At 34.7% G+C, this 26,914-nt stretch overlaps 1 protein-coding gene across 1 annotated transcript, besides 46 other annotated features; it reads left to right on the forward strand.

The window, feature by feature from the left end:
• Nucleotides 1–43: part of a mobile genetic element that runs on past the window's edge.
• Nucleotides 1–43: part of a mobile genetic element that runs on past the window's edge.
• Nucleotides 1–338: part of a mobile genetic element that runs on past the window's edge.
• An 18-nt stretch (nt 339–356) lies between these two features.
• Nucleotides 357–454: a dispersed repeat.
• A 101-nt stretch (nt 455–555) lies between these two features.
• Nucleotides 556–795: a dispersed repeat.
• A 171-nt stretch (nt 796–966) lies between these two features.
• Nucleotides 967–1,447, forward strand: EKO05_0010255 (uncharacterized protein; the record flags this gene model as incomplete). The annotated part of the gene is made up of 5 exons (XM_059637721.1): nt 967–1,077; nt 1,124–1,138; nt 1,186–1,308; nt 1,372–1,383; nt 1,439–1,447. 5 exons carry the CDS (start codon nt 967–969, stop codon nt 1,445–1,447), a joined length of 270 nt encoding a protein of 89 aa, XP_059493704.1.
• A 910-nt stretch (nt 1,448–2,357) lies between these two features.
• Nucleotides 2,358–2,361: a direct repeat.
• Nucleotides 2,362–2,658: a long terminal repeat.
• Nucleotides 2,362–11,356: a mobile genetic element.
• Nucleotides 2,600–2,861: a dispersed repeat.
• Nucleotides 3,100–3,482: a dispersed repeat.
• Nucleotides 3,483–5,311: a mobile genetic element.
• Nucleotides 5,379–5,583: a mobile genetic element.
• Nucleotides 5,745–5,780: a mobile genetic element.
• Nucleotides 7,045–8,574: a dispersed repeat.
• Nucleotides 7,436–7,747: a mobile genetic element.
• Nucleotides 7,748–8,543: a mobile genetic element.
• Nucleotides 8,544–8,641: a mobile genetic element.
• Nucleotides 10,124–10,308: a mobile genetic element.
• Nucleotides 11,058–11,356: a long terminal repeat.
• Nucleotides 11,298–11,356: a dispersed repeat.
• Nucleotides 11,356–11,928: a mobile genetic element.
• Nucleotides 11,357–11,360: a direct repeat.
• Nucleotides 11,800–11,832: a tandem repeat.
• Nucleotides 11,920–12,140: a dispersed repeat.
• Nucleotides 12,070–12,948: a dispersed repeat.
• Nucleotides 12,949–12,982: a tandem repeat.
• Nucleotides 12,983–13,447: a dispersed repeat.
• A 125-nt stretch (nt 13,448–13,572) lies between these two features.
• Nucleotides 13,573–14,733: a mobile genetic element.
• Nucleotides 13,771–13,806: a tandem repeat.
• Nucleotides 14,734–14,888: 155 nt separating the features above from the next.
• Nucleotides 14,889–15,239: a mobile genetic element.
• Nucleotides 15,240–15,241: 2 nt separating this feature from the next.
• Nucleotides 15,242–15,285: a dispersed repeat.
• Nucleotides 15,285–15,586: a dispersed repeat.
• A 1-nt stretch (nt 15,587) lies between these two features.
• Nucleotides 15,588–19,061: a mobile genetic element.
• Nucleotides 16,794–16,802: an inverted repeat.
• Nucleotides 16,794–16,882: a mobile genetic element.
• Nucleotides 16,874–16,882: an inverted repeat.
• Nucleotides 19,058–19,061: a direct repeat.
• Nucleotides 19,062–19,219: a long terminal repeat.
• Nucleotides 19,062–26,914: part of a mobile genetic element that runs on past the window's edge.
• Nucleotides 19,071–19,119: a dispersed repeat.
• Nucleotides 19,120–19,702: a mobile genetic element.
• Nucleotides 19,703–21,584: a mobile genetic element.
• Nucleotides 20,666–20,778: a mobile genetic element.
• Nucleotides 21,568–21,737: a mobile genetic element.
• Nucleotides 21,742–23,083: a mobile genetic element.
• Nucleotides 23,086–26,914: part of a mobile genetic element that runs on past the window's edge.

Consider the following 26,914-nt stretch of genomic DNA (forward strand, 5'->3'; position numbering starts at 1 on the left):
AAGGAGGCATACAGAGGGTAATAATCATATTGTCCTTACAGTACTAATCAAACTTAGGTGTAGCGTGGCTGCTGTGACTGTTAAGGATGAGTAGCTGACAAGCACCTAATAAGCGAGTCTGTGTGTGCCTGTTGAAGTGCTTTACCTAGTCAAGGCCTAGCTTATCTGTTGTCCAGCCGTTGTCACTAACAGCAACAGTCCAGTCAGGTGGGAGGTCTTGATACCAGCTGGCCTAGTAGAGCTTCCCTGCTAGTATAAGGAAGGGTGGGATAGACCAACCTGACGCGTTAACACACTTAATTGTTGTCACCTACTCGCAATTGCCTGGCTGAACGACTGTAGCGCGTCCAACTTTCTTAGAAAATTTTATTGCGTGATTTTTGAGATAAAGGGTTGTGATTTTGGGCAATCTTGGTGAGGTTTTAAGTGGGCGACCCGCCCGTGGAATACGTTACCTTAGTGCAAGTACTAAGTTTAGACTTTAGTCCCGCACAAGTCTTTAGTGCTTACTTTCGGTCAAATTTAAGAACACGAGCAAAAGTACCGCACATGTATTATGGTTGCTGGGATAATTAACGTAGGTAGTAAAGCACAACATAGATGTTTAGATTTATTTTTCAGACAGACTAAGTTGTTTTACTTAATATTTTACCTTGTGATAGTGCTACGTAGGGGCTTCTAGAGGCAATTAAACATTGTATGATGTAGAAATATAGGGGGGTTGGGGGTAAGTCTAATGTTAACTAGTCAAAAAAGCTATTCCGAGTCATCCGGAGAACATCCTGGTCATGCCAGCAACTAAATAAAATCCAACAGTACCCATGTGCTTTCCTTCGGTTAAATCTAAGGACAAAGCATAGGGACCCTACTAGTGTATACCAGAAGTATTTAAGTGTCTTATTTTAATAGCTTTCTATTCCCTCTGAATCCTCTGAAAATAAGGAGCCTGTTATCTTAATATTTACAATGAAGGCATCTTTTGGACTTCTGTTTGTTACAACAACATTCGTCAGCGCTGCAGAATACTGCAACTCTGGTTGGGGAAAACCAGCTAATACAGGATGTTATGACAGTAGGGTAAGTTAATATCTTTTTCTGCTAAAGTATGTGCTAATTTGCTTAGCCTAACACATATTGCGTAGGTCTGCGGGTAGCATAAAAGTTGTGTCTGCTAATACATGTTAGTGCGCAAATAATGGCAAGCAGACTAAATTTTACCCGTATTCTAGGGATTGTCGTGCGCTTATTGACACTAAGTATGGAGGCGAGATAACATTTTATACCAACCCACCGTGTCACCGTGATGGGGTAAGTCTACTATGTAAATACGCTGTTATATGTACCATTTGGCTAACATCTATAATCTATTAGACAATTTATTGTGTAAGTCGGCGACTATAATGTTCTATCTCTAGGATGTGTTAACTAATAAATATAGTGTGCTTAATACCCTTAAGCTGTGTATAGAACTTTTTTTAGATATTAAAACCCTATATTAGACCTCTCTCTTTAAAAACTACCTTTAAAACAGTTTCTTTCTTTTACCCCTAGTGTTTAAATTAGTTATATAAGAGGTATAAGCGGTAGTTTACATAGCTTTTACTAATGATGTTATCCTATATCTTAAAACAGAAAAGTTATGTTAGTATTAATTAATTAAGTGGAGAATAGGATTAGAGGTGCGATCTAACATCCACCTTACTAACTAGCTAAAGTGGCATTAACTTTGTATAATACTTTTAATTGCTATAGATTAGGCCAAGAGTAAGCTAATACAAATAAACCTCTTTATAAAAATTCAATTAAATTGTTTAAGCATGTAAAGAAAACAAAATGTATAGACTTTAGTGTACTAAATAAGAGTACAAGCATTACTTTAGACCTTAAGATCTTTATATAAATGATAAGTAATAGCCACTACAGGTTTTAGTGTACTTAGGAAACAAGAAGAACCACACACTGTGAACACCAGTACCTGTTTTTTTTAGGTAACGCACGTAGCTGTCTTCTCTGTTTATAGTAGGCACTAGGCTTGAAAAAGAATTTTAATCCTGTAGTTTATAGGAGGTGTAGCCATTTCTTATATGTGTTTAAATAATGTTAGATGTATGCGTGCTTTAAAAATAGTAGGTACAATAGCTAGAAAGGAATAGAGAAAGATGATATAAGATCTAGGTACAGCCCTAGTCTTGGAAGTTAGTGCTAGCGGAGTACTGCATCGGTAACGCTCGCTAATAGTTAACGAACTAGTTTTCTAAAACTACGAAATTCTTAACATGTACTGATGGGTAAGCACTGTTATTTTCCAAAGGATTTATCTAGACCTTTTCTTCTGTACTTTTAACTCTGTTAACGTACCTTATGTAACGCACCAGTCACCTAAAGCCTTATCTGATTCCTCTCCAACTTATCACCAACTTAGTGCCGTTACATCCGTGTCCACCCCACAACCTAGGCCAGCATTCTAATTCTTTCTAACTCTTATAAGGTATAAAAGGCACAAGGCTAACAGGTATAGAGAGCTAGTTTTTAAGTATTCTTTTGTACAAGACTTATAGGAATAGAACAATTCTCTATATAAACTATCTTAGTGCTCCTATACACCTCGTAGCAGATACCTACCCCTTTTAGAGACTTCTATTATTCTGCGTTGTTACATTATACTTTAAAACTTATCCTAGCTAGTAACAGCCTCTAAATAATATTACAAAAATTGTTTAGTTATTATAAGTACCCCTGAATTTAGATCTCTTATAGTTACAAACTAAGACTAGGTCCTAATTATTGTTTAATATAACAGTTAGGACTCTAGAGACCTCCTAGCAACTAAAGCCTTTAGGTTTAGAATTTCCTGCAACTTACCGCTCTAGGATTACCTTCAGAAAAGCTGCGTTAAATTGCGCCAAGATAAACACTCAGAAATTATTAAGAACCTACCTAAATCAGATTACTACTAATATTAGGCACTACTAACCCTAGTTCAAAGGAACCTATTAGAAGATGTACTAGGATTTAGGCAACTGTGCCTCCTAAAGAATTAGCTAATAAACTACTTACTAAAAGCAAATTAGATAAGGACTTAGATTGGGACAATCTGCGTACAGAGATAGACTAACTACAGTCTAAAATAGCTAGGCTTTAAGCACGAACCTCTCTACACAAAGATAATCCTGTACCCACTACTAAGTCCCCCTAACTAACTTAAAGATTTAGTTCTCTAAGTCCTGTTTATACCCCTAGGCTTAGTAAACAAACTCTAACTATTAACAAATTAAGTAATAGCAAAGAACCCACCTTTAAACAGTAGCAAGCCTTAATTTGAAACTAACTTAACATTAATTTAGATTACTATCCTATAGAGAGAGCCCGTATAGCTCTAGTATAGGGATACACTTCTAGGCTTACTAAGGAATACCTTAAGCCGTAATACTTGTCTTATAACTTAGATTGTTTTTAGAACGCTAAGGAAATAATTACACTTCTCTACTCTTATTTTATTACTAGAAACAAGAGAGCTAAGAGTTAGGCTGTGTTTAACTGCCTACAAATAGGAAAGGATAATACATTTCTAACTTTTAAAGCACAATTCCTAAGTTCTGCTATCTAGGGACAAGTACCTAAGTTAGAATAGTTTTACTACATATAGACAAAGATTACTCCAGCCCTCTAAAGTCTAAATGTAGGATTTAAGAGATAGTAGAATAACTTGTTTAAACTTATAGTAGAGCACTTAACAGCGTATAACATAGAAAGAAAACAAAACCCTATCTATGCCCTACCTAATACTATCCTAACTTAGACCTAACCCTAAACAGCTAATGTTTAGCCTTGTTCTAATAACCCACTTCTATCCTAACCTAACCCTAGCATTTAGAAGCCTTTAACATCTACTCTACCCCTACCTAGGACTACCCCCTAAGCTACACCTATAAGAGAGCTAACTCTAGGTAACTATTATAACTGTAGCAAGGCAGGTCATTTTGCAAAAGATTGCACTAGTCCTTAAATTTAAGAAATCTAAGTAGATACTAAAGATTACGCTAATGCTAAAGAAGATTTTAAAGAGGACCTAATACCTAAGGGAAATAGTTCTGCCTAGAAGGATAAACTTACCTAGGCCTAAATTAATATAACCTATCTAACCTCTCCTTATCTTATTTGTTTAGTAGACCCTATTTTCTTGTTCCTTCTATTCTATTAAACTAAGGGCTAGGCGTACAACTTAAATCCTTAGTTAACACTAGTGCCTAAGGATTTTTATTCCTAGACTCCAAAATTGCTTCTTTAGTCTCTTTAGCGCTTAGGACTCCTATCTAAAAGATACCCTTTAAGATTACAATAAAAGGATTCTAAGACTAAATTATAACCCTAGTAAACTAGTATATACAGTTGCACCTAATATTTAATAGGCGTAAGATCTGTAACTGCCCCTTTGTTATTGTTAACCTAGAATCTTAGGATTGTATTATTAGTATTAAATAGTTAAAACGTTTTAAGCTCTAGCTTAGTACAGAACGTACTTAGCTTATATAGCTAGTAAAGTATCCTTAGTTATATAACCCTGCCCCTCTATTATTAATATCCCTTAACTACTCTATACCTTCAGCCTACGTCTTACAGGATATATAACGCAGAGTTTACTTATAGGATACAGAGGAATATTATTAGAGCTAAAGCCTAAACTATTCTTTCTATTAGATTAGAGGAAATTTACAATTACTAAAATCTTAAACCTTAGCATTAGCTAAGACCTAAAAGGCTGCTAACTTGCTTCTAATCTAAGCCGCATATATTTTTATAATTTCTACAAACACCTTTTACTTTTCTATAAAAAACCTACAAAATAAATTCTTTACTACTAGTCTATATAAGATTAACTGCCTTATTAATAACTATCTTAACCTAGACAATCTAGAAAACGCCTATCTTCTAAGAAAGTAATTACTAGAGAAATATGCCCTATATGCTAATATGTTCAGCAAAACAGAGTCTAAAACCCTTCTAGAATACTGCCCTTACATCTATAAAATTATCTTAGAAGGATAATTACTAAATTTTTACTTGCCCCTGTACAAGCAGAATCTTAAAGAACTTAAGGCTACTAAAAAGTTTATACAAGATTAACTTAAACATAATTAGATTAAACATAGTAAGAGTCCTTTTGTGTTGCTAATACTTTATGTGTAAACTAAATAGGAGCCTACGCATTTGCATTAACTATTACAAACTTAACGCTCTTACTAGAAAAGACTCCTATCTAATACCGCATATAGATAAGCTACTTACCTAACCCTTAAAAGCTAAGATCTTTACTAAGTTTAATATCTAGAACGCCTTTAACAGAATCTGTATAGACCCTGCGTTAGAGAAATACACTACGTTTTATACCTGTTACAGCAGTTACAAGTATAAGGTTCTACTATTTAGATTATATAATAGACTAGCTACGTACTAATAATATATAAATAACGTTCTTATTAAATACCGTAACAACTTCTATATTGCATACATAGATAACATCCTTATCTACTCTAAAGACCTAGCTGCATATAAGTACCACGTTAAACTAGTATTAGAACGTCTCTAATTAGCTAGACTATAAGTAGATATTAAGAAAAGCAAGTTCTACGTTACTTATACCAAATACCTAGGATATATCCTAACTAATAAGGGAATTAAAGTAGACTCTAAGAAAGTATAAGCCCCAAGAAACTAGACCCCTCCTACTACTGTTACTGGTGTAAAGTTGTTCTTAGGCTTTACTAGGTTCTATTAACAATGTGTACCTAAATTCCTATTCATAGCTAAGCCCCTTATCGCCTTATAAAGTCTAGCAAACCTATTTAAATAGACTGCTTAATGCTAATCTAGTTTTACAAGCTTAAAAGAGGCACTATTATCTATACCTACTCTCTGCTACTTTATCCCTAAGTATAATATAAAGATTAAAACTAATACATCTAATAGAGTTATTACAGGAGTTATGTCCTAATAACACCTAAATAATAAATAGTACCTAGTTGCTTTCTACAGCTAAGTACTCTCTAGTGCTAATCTTAACTAGGAGATATATAACAAGGAACTATTTACTATTTTATAAGCATTCTACAAGTAGGGATTAAAACTTACCTCTACTACAAAACAGATTTATGTCTACTCTAACTATTAATCCTTAGACTATTTTATAACTACTAAAGGCCTAAACGCTTAACAGGCACAATAGGCAGAAGCTCTTGCTCTGTTTAACTTCTGTATTAAATATACCCTAGGAAAGAACAACAAGCGTGCTAATATCCTTAGTTAACAAGAACAAGATCTAGTAAACCATAAATCTGCCTAGAAAGATAACTAATCCTAAGTACTGTTGGGTCCACAGCAGTTACACAAACAGATTAATTCTAATTTAGCTTAGAAATACCTAGCTAAAACTAACCTGGCTGTATCTACTATCTAATTAATACAACCTATTATAGACCTACATTCGCTTAAATTAATCTAAGCACTTATTAAAGAAAATTAGAAGTTCTTTAAGCAAGAACGCTTGTCTCTAGTATCGCCATATTAGATCTATAACAGACTCCTACTCTATTAGGATTAACTATGTGTACCAGCCAACTCTACCTTGTGCACCTGCCTAATTAGAGAGGCCTATAACCAGCCATTAACAGCTTATCCCAATACTAAGAAGACTTATTAGCTACTGTCAAAACAGTACTACTAGAAGGGGATAAGTGCTACTTGTAAACGATATGTCTAGAATTATATCCCTCGTTATTAAGGTCACCTAAAACAGACCTGACTCTACAGATACTTACATCCCTTGCTAATACCTAACAAACTAATGTAACATCTGTGTATTAACTTTAAAGACTTCCCTAAGGACAAATTAGGCTATAACTAGATTATAGTTATTATTAATTGCTTAACGTGTTTCACTACCGAGCGGTCACCAACACCGAGCGGTCACCCCTCACCAAAATCGCGACCATTACAGACTATTACTACTGCACCACAACACTTTACTAATAATTATTCTAGCCTAATATACTATTTAGAAGTGTTACTATTATCTGTATCTATAATTTCTGCTGTATAGGTACACGTGTTATAGCTAGTCTTGCTATAACGCCTATAGTGCCTTTCTTTGCATACCCTCTTAACAGGCTGTTTAGCTGCCTCTCTACTACGACAGTCCTTCTTAGCTATTAAATTCTGTACGTTACCTACTGTAAGACTCCCCTCTGTTTAAATATACTTTCTTTTATAACTGCGCTGCTCTATTAGAGTAGCTATTGCCTTACAAATACTAGCTAGTTCCTGCACCTACAATACTAAATTGTAACCTATAATAGCTATACCTTTTATAAGTAAATTAATAGCCTATAGAAGAGGAGAGACTAGTAATCCTTTATGCCTTTGTATGCGCTTACAAACTAGCGTAAATTACGCCTCTATCTCCTTTAGGGTAGCTAGTGTTTTTAACTCCTATAGGGTAGCCTCTAGTAGTAGAGGTGTTAGCGTGCAAAGCACTACATTAAGCTTTAATAGCACTTGCTCTAGGTTATAGGGTACTAAACTAAAGCCTCTAAAGCTTACTAGGATATTTTCCTTTATAATTGCCTTGTTAAAAGTAATATAAAAGGCTAGTAAGAACGTTTCTTTCTTAACTTACGTGATAGAGTACCTTGCCTAGCTGTTAATCTTAGTAGAGTACGCCTGCTTTAAAGGGGCAAAACAGCCTACGTTAAGCAGCTATAGTAGGTGTAATAAGTAAGAAGGTATATAGAGAGTAATAATCTTCTATTCCTTATAGTACTTATAGAATTTGTAGCTCTAGTAGCTCTTATAGCTATCTATAATTAGTAGACAGTACACATCTACAGTACGCTCCTTTATATGCGCATTAAAGTGCTTTAGCTACTTTACACTAAGCTTATTTATTATCTAGCTGTTAGCGCTAGTTTAAATTACCTAGTTGTAAGGTAGTTCTGTATACTAGCTTAATATAAGGACCTTACTACTAAAGATAATAAAGGGTAGAATAGCCTACCTACTAGCGTAGATACCCTAGATAATAGTAACCTAGTTATAATTACCTAGCTGTATCTTCTTAGGATTAATTTGCTTCTTAGAGCCTATAAAGACTATCTAAGTAGCAATTATGCCTATTATAAAGCTAGACTTATTAAAGTTAAATATATCTTTATCTAGGATCCTATACTTCTCCTTTATATTCCTAACTAGCTTAAACTAAGGCTCTATAACATATAGATCTTTGTTTAGCACTTATTAATAATTATATAAGTAACTGTGTTAAAGCTTAACCTCCTTGGTACGCGTCCTAAACCTGTCTACCTAGTTCTTGCTAATAGGTCCTTTACTACGTGCAGTAAGGAGATTATTAGCTATTTCTTACACTATAGTCCTTATAGCGCCTATTTCTTATATATCTAGCTTAAGTATATATACTACTATTACCTCCTCCTCTATCTTATCTAGCTTACTTAAGTTAGGTTAACAGTTGCGTTAGGCGCGCTTTTTAGCGCGTTGTTATATTAGCGTTATTTAGAAGACGTTAAATGCTCTAGACGCGTGTTTTGTAGTATTAGGAGGGGTAGCTTAGGTAGCCTGGATAGCAAGGTAGAGTGTGCCTTTGTTGTAGGTTAATTGCGCGTTGCGTTGTAGTGGTATTGTTGTAATAGTCTGTAATAGTCGCAATGTTGGTGAGGGGTGACCGCTCGGTGGTGGTGACTACTTAGTGGTGAAACACGTTAACTAAATAAGCTATAACAATCCTGTGCTATAAAACAATTATAGTACTTAGGATAGTAAACTTGTTTATATAATAGGTATATTAATTCAGACACTCCTCTAAAACTATTGTAAGCAACTAAGGACTACAATTTGTGTTAACCTTCTAGTTAGAAGTCTACTAGATTATAGGCATAAAGGTTAAACTATCTACAGCCTATTATAAGGAAACTAACAGCTAAACAGAAATCATTAATAAGTACATAGACTAGCAACTTCGCCTATTTGTCTTGTACTACTAAGATAACTAGTCTAAACTCCTCCTAATTATTAATTGTGCCTAACTTACTCTGCTATATTCCTTAATTGGAATATTGCATTACTAAGCTATCTATACTAGTAAGCCTAAACACAGTTAGGATTAGAACAAAGCTAATTTAGGTATAAACCTAGTTAAGAAACTTAATTATAAGGATGCCTTAGCATTAGCTACCTACATGTATAACGCCTAGAAGGTAGCTAAAGAAAATATAGAAAACGCTTAAGACTGTATGCGCTCTGTAGTTAATAGCTACTATTACCCTATAAACTAGACTGTTAGTAACAAGGTGTATCTTTCTACCTAGAACTTAAAAATAGAGCAACTAAGCTGGAAGCTATCTAACAAGTGGGAGGGTCCCTTTAAAGTCCTAGAGCAGGTAGGTTACTTATATTGTTTAAAACTTCTAATAGGTTTAAGAATATATAATATGTTTGCACTAAATGTCTTATATAAGGATCCTAACAACCCCTTACCTAGACAAGAAGCCCTAAAACCTGCAGGTATCCCTATCTAAGGCGTAGAAGAATAGGAAGTTTAAGAAATTTTAGCTAGTAGGATTATCTGCTAAAAGCTTAGGTACTGCGTAAGCTGGGTTAGCTATAACCTAGACCTAACCTAGTATCCTGTGGAGAACTTTACAGGAGCTCTATACAAGCTAAGGTTGTACTATAACAAGTACCCTAATTAACCTAGGCCTCTAAAGGCACTAACTAAGTAGATTAAAGCGTAGGAAGAAGGCTAGGAGATTTAGTAAGCATAAAGACATCTTAATTTAGAAAAGGACAAAGGAAATCTATTAAAGCTAAAACGCCTCTAACTGTGTAATACATCAGAAAAACAAAAGAAAGAATAAAAGAGAGAATTCTCCTCACTATATAAATAAGGAAACCCTCTTATAGTCCCTTAATGTTACTTATAACAGAGTTACAGTTAGCTAGGATATCTAGCTTATAAGCACTACCCTTCTTCTTAGAAGGTAGAGCAGTTACTGGCGTTGCTAACACCTCTCTAACTCTAGTGCCCTAACAGACAATCTCTTGTCGCAGCTTAACCACCTTTCTAGTTAACACCTCTACATTCTCTACTAACTCCGCCATCCTCCTCCTCTCTAACACCCCTCCCTTAGTTAGGCTAACATAGTACTGGTGTAGCATTACGTTAGTAGCAGAAACTCCTTTAAGCTAGGTAGTTGCTACCTACACTACACTTGCTAGATCCTTTACTAACTCTATAACAACACGCTAGGTATCCTGCTATAACTCTGCTGCCTCCTCTACTAACTATGTATCCTCCCCTTCCTCCCTTACCTCCTACCTCTACGCAGCAAGGTTGCCTAAAAAAGTTGCATATTCTAGACTAGCGTAAACTAGAACCTAGAAACTGTTAGTATTAGGTAGGAACAGGAAAAGATTATACTTACTAGGCAACAATTCTTGTTTTTAAGTGTGCAATAAGCACACTTAGACAATAACGCCTTAAGGAAGCTATAATTAACCTGCCTCTTCCTTACAAAGGCGTAAACTAAATAAATACAGATAACCCTATAGGCCTCTGTAAGAGCTCTAGGCAGGACTAGTATTAGTATAGTAACTAAGTAATAAACCTCTAAATATTAGCAAGAATATAAGGCAGCGTAGCAGGTGTACTTATAGTAAGAAATAGTGTCTATTAGAGTAAGGAAAGGTGTAGGAATTAACTGTTTATATACACATGCAACGCGCCTAGACTATAATAATAATAACAAATAGATAGCGTACTAAATAACAAAGGAACTAGCTTATTTTTACCTTAAAATTAGGCAACAATATTTTAGGCAAGAAAGAGTTGTCTTTACCTTGGACAAAAACAACAATACAAAATTAAAACAACATAACAGTAAGCTACTAACACCCTAAAACAATACTAAATAGGTATAATTCTGCTAGAGGACAATAATATAGATTTTTATGCGTATTAGGACAATCTACCTATATAAGAGGGGGAGTAGTATAACACACTAGTTACCTAAAGCCTTATCTAATTCCTCTCTAACTTATTACTAACTTAGTGCTGTTACATCCCTTTTTACCCCACACCCTAGGCCAGTATTCTAATTCTTTCTAAATCTTATAAGGTATAAAAGGCACAAGGCTAACAGGCATAGAGAGCTAGTTTTTAAGTATTCTTTCGTATAAGACCTATAGGAATAGAACAATTCTCTGTATAAACTATCCTAGTGCTCCCATACACCTTGTAGCGGATACCCACCCCTTTTGGAGATTTCTATCATCCTGCGTCGTTACACCTTACGGACAAGTCAGACACTAGGCAAGTTAGACTCTTTTGCTAAGCCCCTACTAAACCACCCTTCCTACACTAATGTTTTCTTAACACTACTGTTTAGACGCGTTAAAGGAAGCTTAAATACAGATTGCGCTTAAGGCTCTGAAATAAGACCTAACACTATCTCTGCAACGCGCTGCTGTTGTCTAGAGGGTTCTTTAGAGCACACTAAGCATCTAACGTACTAGACTACCTTTACGCGCTAATTCTATAGCTAACTTATAGAAGGTTAATAGTAATAAGAAAAAGGTAATTATAAAGCATGTTCTTAAGCTAGAAATGCTAGAACTTTTCTCTTAACTTATAGATATAGCTACTATAGCTAATTCTTCGCGCGCTAAGTATAATTTAGGCCCTATTAGCATAAACTAGCCTAGTACGTTTGTTTAGTAACACCTATAGCTTAAATTTAAGTTTAATTATAAGAATAACTATAAAAGAGCTTTCTAAAAGGGTTCTAAGGTTCTATAGGGAAAGTTTAGCCTTGTAGTTAACACTAACGCTAAATATAGTATCTAGGATAAAGTTATATAATATAAGTAAAAGTATTACTTAAATTAAGAAGGTGGTTATATTATATACTAAGCCCTAATAGTTTGCTAAGATTATCTAATACACTCCCTAATAATCACGTGCAGCTTGTCCCTAATTGTCCTTTAAGCCCTTGTTACTTAACTCTCCTAATAATTACGTAGATCTAATCCCTAATAGCCCTCTAAGCTCTTATTACTTAACTTTATTCTTTGCTCTACTACACAGCTCCCTTACCTTAAGAGCTTATCCCTATTAAGCTTACATCTAGTCTCTATGTTTCCTCACCTACTTGCTAAAGCCTTACCGCCTGCTCTAACAGAAGCCTTTAGCTATTGTTTGCTCCTAGGTCTATTTACTTTAAACAATCTCCTAGTGCTACCTAACAGCTCCTTAGGCTATAGCCTAAAAACCTGCCTTCACTTAACTACGTTTAACCTAACTCTAGGCACCTAAGGCTGCCACAACTAATCTCTAAAGTCATATCAGTCTAGGACTAAGAAACTAGATCCTAAATCTTACTTATAAACTAAGATCTGTTTACTATAAAAGTTAAAATAAGCCTAATTACCTGCTGTTTGTTTGTTGTAGAGACCTCTAGCTTGTTTGTTTGTTAGCCTATGCTGTTAGAGAAAGACAGCCTAATAACCTATTAGACCGCTTTTAAGAGACTATAATTCCCTAACCTGGGAGATAGCTAATTAGTAGGCCTTTAATTATGTCCAGCATCCTACCACCTTTTACTAGGCAAGATTCTAGTCTTACTAACGTAATAGCAAATAAACTTTACTGCTTTTAAGAAACTTTTAAAATAACGCATCTAAGTGTAGCACTATAATAAGGAAGCAACTAGGACCTTTAAAAACAGCTCCTAGGTCTACTGTATCTCTTTCTTATTACCTTTAACATCTACTTTATTAAGCGCTTAACTCTCTACTTTTTTAACTTTTAGAAACACATTAAGCATTTAGACCCTTACTTCTTTATTATGTCTACCTTGGCGTTTAGTTCCCTAGCTAAGCGTAGTAGTAGTAGTAGTAGTAGCAGCAGTAGTAGCAGCAATAGTAAGAAGCTTCTACGTAGAGGTTAAGGTGGCCGCACAGGCTTTAATATTAGCCTAACTAAGGCTAATTGTCTTCCCTTATAGGAGTAAGCTTAGCTTATTTAGAAGGCCTTAATTTCTTCTCTTTTAGCCCAAATATGTTATTAATAGTTCTTTTTTAGTGCTTTCTTTCCTAGACAAATATATAGACAGCTCCTTAGCTTTAAATATTACAGAAGCCCTTATAACAGCTCTTATTAGTAGTGCTAATCTTGCTCCATTCCTCTATAACATTGCTACTGCCTATATACCCGTCTGCTTGTTTAATACTCTACCTTTTAGGCAGAATTACTATATAAATTCCAACACTGTATACTATAACTAGGCACCTAGCTTCTTTTATTACCTCTACTACTCTTTATGTGCTAAAGTTCCTAGCAACCCTATATCTCTAGACACTCTTAGCACTTAAAGGTAGTCTTTACGTGCCTTAGATAGTATATAATCAACGCTTTAGTATAGCTTAAGGTAGGTTTCTAGCTTAGTAATTATAGACTCTAATATAGGGAAAGCCTTATATAGCGCGCTATAACGCCTACTCCTTACATAATAAAGAAAGAATTTGACATAGGGCCCTGCACACTAAAACAACATTAGAATCTATCTTAACCTAGCGAGGATATACTATCCTAAGCTTCCTAGAGCCTCTAGGCCTCTCATTACTGCACGCTGCTTGGTTCTGCAACCTGTTCTGTTAAAAAAAAAATTGGATTTGCAGAGCACTTACTACCCCTGCAACAAATATTTTATCTTATCTTATCTTAAAAAGATCTTATCTAAAAGAACACAAAAACTAACAAAACATCCTAATGCCACTAATAGCAACAAGTCTTTCCTTAGCTTTCTGCTTTTAACCCCTTCTTTCTACTCCTAGAGGTCTACTAGTTAGGCCAGTAAGAACAGAATAAAGGCAAGATTAGTAAAGCTAAGACTGCCTTTTCCTTGTTTTTTAGCTCTAAAAAGTGGATAGAGACTAGGTACCTCTATCTCTGCAAAAAAAGCTCTCTTCTAGTCATTTCTTAATTATTTCATTTTTAAAAGAGAAGGAAACCCCTACCTAGGACCAGGACCCAGGACTATAGAACTGGAACCACTACCTAATAGAGAGCACTCTCTAAAAACAGGGACAATAGAAATAAGCCCCCTAAGCTCCCTAATCCCTCTAGGAGAGATGTACCAGCCTACACCTACCCCTAGACCTCTGTCTATACCCTTATTATTAACACCACATTAGTAATCTACTCTAGGAATACACTAACCTAGTATATTTAATAAAACTGCAACTATAGCTCTTCCCTCTGCTTCTTCTAAACAACTAGCTAGCAGACCTGCTACTCTAACAGCACCTAGACTCTCCCCTTTTTAATTTAACATAGCTACTAGACCTATAGCCTAAGGTCTTATTGCTAAGACAGTAAAAGAAGCACTATATATTGCTAGGACAATAGTTATATAGGCTTCTTCCTTAGCTACCTCTAACAAAGAACAATTAAACCTCCTAGACCTTCTTAAAATCTTTAGGAATTACACAGAAAACAATAGGATAAACAAGCAAGTCCTCTCTATCATGGCTTCCCAAGTATTGAACCTTAAATTAGTGTTAAAGACAATTAAAACAAGAGAAAAACTCCTCTAAAAACCTACTTTAGAAATTAAGATCTCTATTATACAACCTACTCCTAAGTTTACTTTATATACATCTACATGTTAGATAGTAAAATAAATGTGTAACAAGGTAACTTTAAAATATTAATGATTGTTGTGTGTTACTGTTCCCCTGTGTTCAGTGAGATTTAGGTTCTTCGCTAGTGTGCTAAGCCTATTGGTCCCTGCTCGATTGTATAGATTCGGCCTTGCTAGAGCTTATTCTATATAACACTACAGCTACTACTAACCTCCCTAAGAATACAGAGTAGTAAACGGTTATAAAAAAGAAAAACCCTACTATTATAAAGGACTCTCTAAGTGTACGCTAACTAGTCCTTACACAAGAAAAAGAATTGTCCTCTTTTACCCCCCTAGAAATGCGTAACGCCTTTAACAAGGCCTTTATAGATAAAGGAGTAAATCTCCCTATAATTGCCACTACTAGGGTAAGCAGAAGGAACAACATAGTACTTACTACTACGCCCACCTTTACAGCAAAGAACCTGCTTAAAAACTAAGTAATCTAGTAATTAATTACTTTCTATAAGGAAGCCCTTCTAATAGTGTGGGTAAGAGTATTGCTTAATGCAAGACAGGTGTTGTATTCGATCTACTATTCTTCTCCCCCACCCTAAGAGCTTAGTTCTATTAAGCTTACGTCTGGCCTCTATCTGTTGTTCTGCCCTTTTTCTGTTCTGAAAGGAGCCCTACTATTGTTTGCCTCTGAGCCTCTTCACTTCAAGCAACCACCCAGCACCACCTAGCAATTTATTGGACTGTGGCTTGATGGTTTGCCTTCACCAAACCACGTTTACTTCCAGCACTAGGCATCTAAGCCTGCTACAACTAATCCCTAAAGCCCTATTAGTTTAGGACTTAAGAAAGAACCTTGTGTGTAACCTAATCTGTTTGTGTTAGATTGGATGGTAATAGTAATGCGTTGATGATGATGTATTAATGTTCTGTTGTTGTTCTATGTAAGGGTGGTTTTCGTCTTATCTAGGTTCTAGTAGGGGCCCCTACACGGTTTCTTGGCAGGTATATTGCCTAACCTATTTCTCTAATACCTTTTATTTAACACACCCCCTCAGCTTAGAATCCTATTGCAAGCTGCGCAAACTAGTTAATTGACTTCAACGTAAGGTCCTCTAGATGCTCTTACATCTTCTTAAGCAGGATATCCCTTAATGTACCCTTCTAGCCCTTAACAAGTCCTAACTAATTAAGAAAGCCAGCCTATTTACTAATAAGCAACAACTTTGTAAATCTATCTGCAATTATATTGTTAGATAGGGTATATTCTACTTTAATTATTTTATAGTTAACTTCTTATTATAACTAGTAGTTATGTATATTAATATACTAAAGCTTAATTTATAGCTTAGCAACATCTATAGTAACTAGACGTATTGTCTGCATCTTGTTATATTTAATTATTATTGTTAGATTGCTTAGGGTTACCTAAAGCTCTTTTAATAGTTAAGAGGTAAATATTGCTTCCTTAGCTACTTAAGACAGTGCTAGGAGCTTAGCCTTAGTGGTTAACGTTGTAACAGTATCTTGTTTATTTACTCTCTAGGCAATAAGTCCTCTAAATAGCTTAATAGCGTATCCTTAGGGACCCTTTTAGTCTATAGTGTTATTAGCAAATAATATATTACTTATAATTTTAAGTCTATTACTCTGTCTTAAGTTAAGTAACAGATTTCTTATCTTCTGTAGGTACAGAAGCACTTAGTTAGCAGCGTCTTAGTGTGTATTACTTAGGTTAACTAGAAAGTGTGTAAGTTGTAACATGGCAAACGCTATGTTAGGTTAAGGAGTTACTGCTGCAAATAATAGAGATCTAATCTTTTGCTAATATTAATTAATCTCTAGTAGTTTAGCTAGACAGTTTCTAGGCTTAAGTTTAATTCTAGATATTAGCGTATTATACCTTATATCCTGTCTAGTTACTAATTAACTAATCTTATTAACGTATGCAGCTTGTAACAATTAAATTGTCTATTACTATTTATTCTGTTAGCCTTCTATACTATAGAACTATTAAAGAGTATCTCCTCTAGTGTATAGGTATTGCTCTTATATCTATTTAATAGCATTATTTGCTTCTTATTTGTGCTATAGGTAGTACGTAATTATTATATTATCTATATAGAAGATAATAATTATTCTATCCTTAATTATACATTATAGCTCCTATAGTACTTATTTAAATCTTATTCTAGCTAATATTGCTGTAAATTCCTTCTACTATAGTAGAGGAGAGATGCAGAGTCTATATAGGGCTTTCTATACTTTTAGTAAGGTACTTGTCCTCTAGTATCCTCTTAGTAACCCTATATATATTTTGCAGTTAATAGCTGTATAGACAAACGCATTTAAAACATCCTATTGTTTTAGTTTAAAATTGTATTTTGCAGCAACTACTATTAGCATTCTAAGTAATTAATCTGTAAGTGTTGCTGTATATATGTCTTATTACGTAATATTATATTATTAGTCTCTTCTAACTATAAGCCTTACTTTATACTTATTAAAGTAGTAGTATTTATTAAGATTATATGTATAGACCTATATACAGTTAGATATGTATTATCTAGACTTCTAAATTAGAGCTGCTAGGACTTTAGTCTATTACTGAATTTGTTTATAGCTTTATAGGTGTTTATTTTCTACTATTTAAATATCTTATAGAAAGGGTGCTCCTCTAGCGTAAAGTATACTGTAGGTAATAATAGGAGTTTATTATAATATAGTTTAATTCCCTTTGCTATAATCCTCTCTGAATAGGCTTTATTAAAGGTTTTTCCTTTATATTAACTAAGGTGTCCTGCCTTAGCGCCTGCTATAAATACAGCTGCCTACTGCGTTGTTATAGTCGTTCTTAAGTCTTGTTTTAATTTAGTCTGTTGTCCTATTGTAGCTTATCTATTTAGTTAGGAATGCTGCTAGTAGGGGAGTTAGTAGAGGCGTTAGGTTTGCCTCTATAATCTTCCTGCCTTAGTAATATTAGGGTTGTCTAACACGTAGAGTATCCTTCTGTATTATCTTATCCTTATAGAATGTTTTAGATTTAGGTATATAGCTCTGTATAGCTAGGGGTTTAACTATACTAATCTAAGTTGTAATCTCTTCTTACATATTATATATAAGGTTTTCTACAATATCCTCTATTTTACTATTAAATATTGTTTCTTTATTAAACACCACATTATAGGTGCTAATTATATTAGCTATTAACAGGACCTAGATTTAGTATTTGTTAGTAGACTAATATCCTACTAAGTATCTAATCTATACCTCTAGGTCTAGTCTTTATAGCCTTAATTTTCCGTAATAGGTATTATTATTTATTGTGGATGCTTCGTATCTATATGCTCTTAGGTAAGCCTAGTTTAGTGTTTAAAATCTAGTACCTATGCTATTTATAGCAGCTATATACAAAAAGAATATTTTGTACATTAATCTCTACTTATTTAGATAATTTAGTGTCTAATTGTATAGGTATACTGCTGCTCTAGTAATTTCTAGCCAGAGTTCCTATAGTAGAATTGCGTCTAGTTAAATTACGCGTACTTTCTCTTTTATTACACCCCCTAAGTGTTTAGCTACTCTATTTTAAACATATACGTCTAGAGTAGAAGGCTTAATTCTTATTAAAAGGAACGTGATCTATCTTTTAACCTCTTGTTTAACTATAACAATTTTGTTGTCTATCCTAATTACCTCAACTATAATATTAAACTGTTTCTTTAAGAATTAGACAAAGATCCTAAGTAGACAGATAATGGATCTTACAGGCCTATTATCCTTAATGTAGAAGTCCTACACGTACTAAGAGTGTTAGCAGGTAATAAGCATTTAATTCTTTTCCTTATTAAGGCTTCCTGCTTTATATTTATAGAAGTCTATAGCTATTTATTTACCTAGGCCTTTATTTTTTAATTATAGGGTTCTTTATATTTAATTCTTTAACTTTAGTTACCTATATACGTTACATTGCACTGTTATAATACCTTTAATCTTTACCCCCTTAGAGTAATGCATAAGGTACTTAATTACAGATAGTTCTAAATGTCTAAGGCTCTTATGCTATATTATAGCTGTTACTCTCTATAATAATCTTCTATTATAATTTATACGCATATAGAGTGCTACTATGGCTATATTTAGTTATTTAATAACCTACTATCTAAAGCTTTCTATTAGGATAGCTATAATGTAGCGTTGGTAGATCTTCTTAGTGATCCTACTATATTCCTTGTCTTTAGAGTAGCCTAAATAATCCTAGGTTGTAGAGGAAATCTAGGCACTATGTGACGTTGTCTAAGCGTAAAACTTGTTTGCCCTAAGATCCCTCTACTAATATATTAACAGTACTATTGTCAGATAACCAACCTTGCCGAACCAAGCTGCGGTTAACCTTGGCTGACTTAGGGGCTAGCGGCACACACACATAAAATTAGCCATTAAGACAGATAATTATTAATTAATTACCTTTATCATTATCTTTGCATATTAAGTATACTATCTAATAATTAAGAGTCTTACTAATACTACTAAAATACTCTTTTAATATGTTGCTATTAATAATGCGTAATTTAACTATAATTCTTATAGATTATATAACCTACACAGCTTAGCTGTATTAACTATAGACCTGCTAGGCCTCTCTAGACGTATAGGAGAAGATAGACCTAAATTAGACTATCCCTCTAAGGACTAAACTACAAGTACCTAACGCCTTAGACATCACTAACTATAAGAGGAGGCTAGCCCTTAGCAATAATAAATAAGGAAACCCTTAGCTTCTAGAAGTTCTATCTAAACTATTAGCTAACAGCCTAAAGGTATAGAAGAAAGACAATAACTATTCGAAGAGCTACCTTAAATCCTACAAGATAGTGGATAGAGACTACTATAAGGAACAAGCTAACCTAGACAAGGTAGTAATATTTATCTAAAGCTTAGTATTACCTTACCTTATAAATAACTGCTGCTAACTAGGTAAATTAATTTAAATATAACGTACTCCACGGGTGAGCGGATCAAACGGGTGAGCGGATCACTCTGCCAAGACCACACCAAACCTCCACCTTACCACGCAATGCCTCAACAACAACATTAATCTACGCCCTTAAGAGAAGCTGCAATACAGCTTGCGCTCTAGGCAATTAAATAAGACGCAACACTTACCCTGTAACGCGCTGCAGCTATATATATCGCGCCTTACAGCACACTACACGCTTAATACACAGGACAACCTGCACAAGCTAATTATACGCCAGTTTAACAGATTATAGACCAGACTAAGGAGGAGGTGATTGCTAAGTACATCCTTAAGCTAGATATACAAGGATTTGCCCCTTAGCTGGCTGCTGTAGCTGATATAGCCAATTCTTTGCGTGCTAAGCGCAATATAGGCCATGTTAGCATAAACTGGCCTAACACGTTTGTTAAGCGCCGCCCTAACCTTAAAGTAAGGTTTAATCGCAAGTACAACTACAAGAGAGCCCTCTGTAAGGATCTAGAGATTATTAGGGGCTAGTTTAGGCTTGTAGCAAATGTTAAAGCTAAGTATAGCATCTAGGACAATAACACGTACAACTTTAATAAGACAGGCTTTATAATAGGCCAGATATTAACAGGAGCAGTTGTTACAGGCTTAGAGCGTTAAGGACGGCTAAAGGCAGTGCAGCAGGGTAATTAAGAGTGGACAACGGTCATATAGGGCATTAATGGCACAGGGTAGGCTATTCTACCCTTTATTATCTTTAAAGGCCACAACTACCTCTCTGCCTGTTACAAAGAGGACAATCTGCCCTATAACTGGGTTATTGGAGTCTCTAAGAACAGATAGACTACTAACAAGCTTAGTCTAGACTAGTTAAAGCACTTTAATGCCTATACAAAGACGCGCACCTAAGGAGTACACTAGCTGCTCCTTATTAACAGCCACAAGAGCCACAACTCCCTTAACTTCTAACAATACTGTAAGGAAGCAAAGATTGTTACACTGTGTATGCCTCTACACTTATCTTACCTCTTACAACCACTAGATGTAGGTTATTTTGCCCCTCTAAAGAAGGCATATAGGCGCTAAGCTAAGAATCTTATATATAACTATATTACTTATATTACTAAAACTAAGTTCCTACTATGCTTTATAGACACCTATAAGGAGACATTTACTTCTAGCAATATCTAAGGAGGCTTCTAAGGCGCTAGAATAGTCCCCCTTAACCCAGAACGGGTTATAATGGGTCTTGATGTCCGCCTACGTACCCTACCGCTACCTACTGTAGAAGATAAGCCCTAGCAGTCCCAAACCCTAAGCACTACCCTTCAATTAGGGTCGCAATTAACGCTGGTTCAAGAGAGGATTTAAAGGCATGCAAGCAGCTTACTAACTTTAATAGTTAAGGCCTTTAAAAAGCTTGCTAAAGGCGCAGCTATAGTAGCGCACAAGCTAGTGTTACCTTAAAGGGAGATTACTAGGCTTCAAGCAGCAAATAAGGCTGCTACGCAACGTAAATTGTATAAAAGAAAGCAATTACAGCAGGAGAGAGTCCTAACAGCTAAGGAAGGCCTTTAATTAACTACTCTAACTAAGTTTAGGGCGCGTGGTAATGGTAAGAAGGCAAAGAAGCGAGTGCGCGCTAAAGGAGGGGAAGTAACCTAAAGACGCTGTACAAAGTGCTACAATGTTAGACATAACTTACGTACATGTAAGAAGGCTGTAGAAGATGTTTCTAAATAATATTATGTACTGCACTACTGTATACAAGGCCAAAGTGGGCTAATACAAGCTATAATAGGGTAGAGATTTAGTGTGGTCTTGGCAGAGTGATCTGCTTACCCGTTTGATCCGCTCACCCGTAGAGTACGTTAGCTTATTAGCTTTAAACATATTATTAGTATTAATGCTAAAGAAGAACAATTACGCGCACGCTACTAATACCTAGCAGCTCTTGAACTAATAAGACAACCTAGGAGCTAGGATACCTAGCTCCTTAGATATAACTATGCTGCAACTAACGCTAAAACTAAGGGTGTTACAGTACTACGTTAAAATTTAGTTCCACTAAGCGAATCCCCGCATCATCACCACGCCTACTACCCCACTCTGTAAGGCAATTGATATAGCTACATATAGTTAAAACGCTCTAAATTGTAAGGTTGTACTGTTCTATACTAGTATTTTGTTTACTAGCCTTTTAACTTCCTGCAGGCACTTAGGCGTGCTGGCATACTACTAATAAGTTTCTTAATAAGTAAGTTTAGGATACAACGCTAGCACTCCTTTAACGCCTTAAAAAACTTATCCTAATACTCTTCTACCCTGCTATAGTTGTTGTACTGTAGGTAGAGCTTATACATTATCTGTTTAAGGCGCCACTAGAGGTGTTTAATTAGGTTTAGATTAGGTAAGTAAGCTAGCTATAGGAGAGTTGTAATATTATAATCTGCTATAAATGTCTATACAGCGTAGGAGGTGTGTATACGCGCATTATCCTGCATAAAAAACTAAGACTTATAATAGTAAGGTAAGAGACCTTACTTAAGTGTTTTAATATAACTTTAGCTGCTATAGCTACTATGTAGAGTATTAGGATCCCTCTCTATAATAATAAGTGGACCCTGCTGTAATCTACCCCGTGCATCTAGCCATATGGCTCCCTACACCATCTAAGCAGGTAGACAACTAGTAGAGATCCTAGTAATTATCCTTAGCTTCTATCTCTTATTGTTGTAGCAAAACACCCACTGCTGTTTATAGCCAGAGCCCTTCTAAACAGAGCACTTATTACTAAACTTAACTGTGTGCTAACGCTAATTAAATGTCTAATACTTTTAAGCAAACTAAAGACGCTAGAGAGTATGTTAACAAGTAAGTATAGGCCTCTTTTTACTCCTCTAATAGGTTATATAGTATTACTTAAGTACGTAATAAATAGTTAACTTACTTAGCTTGTAGGTAGTAGTGTGATTAGGTAGAATAATCTGGGCAACTTTAGCCAGCTTAGAGTAGGTAATCTAGGGATTCTTTTGCGTTGCGCAGTGTAGGAGCTTCTTCTACATAATAGATAGTATCTTAGGTCTGCCTAAGCAAGGTCTATTACGTGTAGTTCCTGTAGTGTTAAAATGTTTATAAAGATTTTAGATAGTACGCTTATAACAGCTAAAGTAACTAGCAACTTTATAGGTACCTGCACCTGCCTGTAGCCACCTAATTACATAATCCTGCTCTACAGAATTTAAGCAACAGCGTTTCTGTATCTAATAGTCAAGAAAGTAAGGGAAACAGAGTAGTAGTGGTAAAGTTATAGGTGGTTAAAAAGTATAGGTGGCTAGGTTAACGCGTCAGAGGGACGCTAGCGCAGAACTAACTTTTAACGTGCGACTGTACTAAAATATACAATATACAAGACACTATCTAAGACTTCTTAGATTTAGCAATAATAATAGCGCTAACTTAGGTAATAATATTCTAGGACTATAGTAGATAAGAACAAAACATAACTTATAAAGAAATAATAAATTACTTCTAAGAGTATATAAGTAAATACTACCCTAAGGGGGGATAGTAAAAGGGCGCCTTTGCTGCAGGGACCAACTTAACTCTTACTACTAGTAGTAAATCCACCTTAGACACTAACAGGGACGCCTTTTATGTTGTTAAAGACGTATTATCTACTCTTACTACACAGGGGAGTTAGGGAAGACCTTGTTAAAAACAGAATATTAGTTAAATAACTATATCTAAGCAGTCCCTAAGAGGGGATACAGCAGCAGCTAGAGGAGCAGAAAGCCCTGCTTGTAGACAACGCTATAGACTAAAAGATTACTACTACGTCTATAAAGATAAAGTACTAGAATAGTTTATCCTATATAATAGAATTGCTAAGATAGTACAATTTAGGATAGAACAAAATGCTAACCTTTAAGATTAGGTTAGATCTGTAAAACAAGCTTGTACTAAGACACTAGCTATAAAGACATCCTAAACACTAGAGGCACCTCTAGGATAACTACAGAGATAGAAATTATTAATAATTAATATAAGTCTAGCAAAAGAAATATACAATATAGAGCTACTAAGCTACCCTCTTAGGAACTCCTTTATTCTTAACTTAGGATTAACAATCTATATTATAAATAACAAGGACTAGATATAAGACCTTACTCTACCTGTATTAAACAACAAACTATAGGTAGAAAACTCCTATGTATAGATATAGGGATATAGCACTGTCTATCTCTATCTATTAAATATAAGCTAACAAACTACTTTTAAACTATACAACGTAGCATAGTGCCTAGACATACTTTGCAACCTTATCTTATTCTAACAACTACGTTAACAGGGCATCTAGTAGGACACAAAAGGAGATTAAACTTAGCTTAGATAAGTAGACAACACGGCTAGTCTACCCTTAGATAAATAACATAGATAATAGGTACTTAGGGAACAGCTATAGACAGCATTTACAATATAATTAACATAAAGCTAGATACCTAAGACAACTACTGCTCTGCTATAGCATAAGCGAATAGGGCACCCTAGAGCTGCTACTATTAAACACCTTATCTAACAATCTTAGGGGGTAAGAGTTAGGGGTATTACTACAGTCTAATGTAATGCTTACAGATAAGCTAAGACTAAGAGGCAAATTAGTTAAACACCGCAAATAAGTAATAAAGGACTAGGAGAATGCATAGTAACTAACTTCTACTTATATAAAGAAGGAAGCTTTACTAAAGAAAAGAGCTAATTACTTACTGTTAATAGGTAATCTAGCTTCCTCTAGGACTTCTAATTTAAAGATAATTAACTAGGAAAAATTATTATCTACTTCCTAGACACTTTTACATAATTCCTGTTAAAACAATACAAGATCTAGGTTAAGGTAATTAAGAGTAATAGTGAAATTACTATAATAAAACAAGAAGTATTATAATAGTGCGCTGCACAATTAATTAGGCTTAAGCCTTCTACACTAGACACCTAAGCACAGAACAGAGGTGCCAAACGCTTAGACGGTGTAATAAAAGATAAGGCACGTACTATAAGATTAGACGCAAGCCTACTATAGGAAATATAGCTAAAGATTATAAGGGCAGCAGTATACCTATATAACTAAACACTAAGATTATTAAATAACTAGAAAATACCCTATAATATGTTCTTTACCTATATAGCTTAACTAGCTAGCTTAAATATATAAAGTAGGAAACTAAACTAGGTATATCTTAAAGTATATAGATGTAAAGCTTTTGCTCTTATAAGTAACACCCTTAAAGGAAAGTTACAACTCTAGTAACTAGATCTAAGAGCATAGGTAGGATACCTAGTAGGATACTAATCCTTAAACATATATTAGATATAGATTCTAACTTTAGTAAAGGTTATTAGCATAAGAGATATAATCTTTAATAAGGATACTGTCTTTAGTAGCTAGACTTAGGACCTAATAGACAACCTTTTGCAAAGCACTCTTAAGGACATAGCAATATAGATAAGAAGCGCAGAGCTTCTGCTTCTAACCTAAAATAAGGATAAAATCTAGTTATTCTATAAGGACAACACTATTGCACACTTAAATACTATAGAAGATTAACTTAGATATAATAATAGACAGAAAGCTACATATGTATATATAACTCCTCCTCTAACTCTGCTACTAGTTACACTGTTAATAAACATGTTGTTGTTATCCTAGTTAGCAAGAGGTAACAGCTAATCAGGAGTTAGCAGGTAGCACCTGCTAACTGCTAATTGGTTAGAATTAACGCTAGCGCAATCTTAAGGAACTTTATAAACTATCCTATAGAAAGCTGTATTTATAGCTAGCATATAGGGCAGATGTAGAGGCATATACTAGGGCAATAATATTAATAAGGATAGGCTAAAACAAATGCTAATAAAGGGGCTTAAGCCTTATTAAAGCTAACTTCTACTTGAGCTAACAGCACAATTAAACCTAGAAGACTACCTGCTTTATAAATAGTTTAAAGAAGCTAAACAAGAACACCTTAGCAGCTATTAGTACATAAAGTTATAGTCTAAAGTACCCCTAATAAAGATTAAGGTAGCAGGATACTAGATACTTAACTGTATGTAGGTATACACGTATAAGCTTAATAAGAACTACTACCTACTTAGATATAAGGCGCGACTAGTAGTCTAAGGTAACTAGCAATAAAACATTACTTCTAAAGATACCTACGCAGCAACACTAGCTAGTAGGTCCTTTAGAATGCTTATAGCAATTTTAGCAGCATATAACCTAGAACTTAAGCAGTTTAATATTTTAAACGCCTTTATTTATGTATTAATTAACAGAGAAGTCTATATAAGGATGCTACGCAGGTATTAGAAACTAGGCATAGTTCTATAGATATACAAGGCACTATATAAACTAACAATCTCTCTACTCTTCTAGTAGATGGAATTTACATCTACTCTAACAAGCTATAGATTTGCAGTTGTTCCCTATAAGCCCTGTTGCTTACATAAGAATAGAGGTACTATCTTCTTCTATATAGATAATATTATTATAGCTTATTACTAGACTAGAAAATATAAGGCAGACAAGGCTCTTAGCTATATTACTAACAAATACTCTATTACAGGAGGAGATAATCTGCAATAGTTCCTAGGAGTAGAGATAACCTAAGACTAAAACAATCTAAGGATCCTTCTCTTACAGGCGTTTTACATTAACAAAATTAGCTCTCTAGCAAATAAGACAGACATACAACATAACACACTAATATTAAGCATTAAGCTTCTACTAAATAAACAGGAAGCTGCTGCATTAGAAATTAACAAATACTAGAGAAAGATTAGATCTCTCTTCTTTACTGCAGTCACTACTAGGCCTAATATTGCCTTTGCCACATCTAGGCTGGCACAGTTTCTAACTAACCCTAGACAGCAGCACTATAACGTAGCAGATTAAGTACTATTATACCTACAAGGAACACAAGACCTATCTCTAACCTTTAGAGGCAGTAAGCACCTAGTAGTTCCTAGTAATGCATTATTTGCTAATAATACTCTTAATAGGAAGAGCTCCTTAGTATATACTATTAAACTATATAAAGGACTTATTACCTAGAGCGCTAATATATAATATACAGTTACTACATTAACAACTAAAGTAGAGCTACTTGCCCTAGCACAGGTAGTTAAGGAAGCTATCTTTATCTTATAACTATTATTAGAACTT

This window comes from Ascochyta rabiei, chromosome 19 (genome assembly GCF_004011695.2).
Source record: "Ascochyta rabiei chromosome 19, complete sequence".
Lineage (NCBI taxonomy): Eukaryota > Fungi > Ascomycota > Dothideomycetes > Pleosporales > Didymellaceae > Ascochyta > Ascochyta rabiei.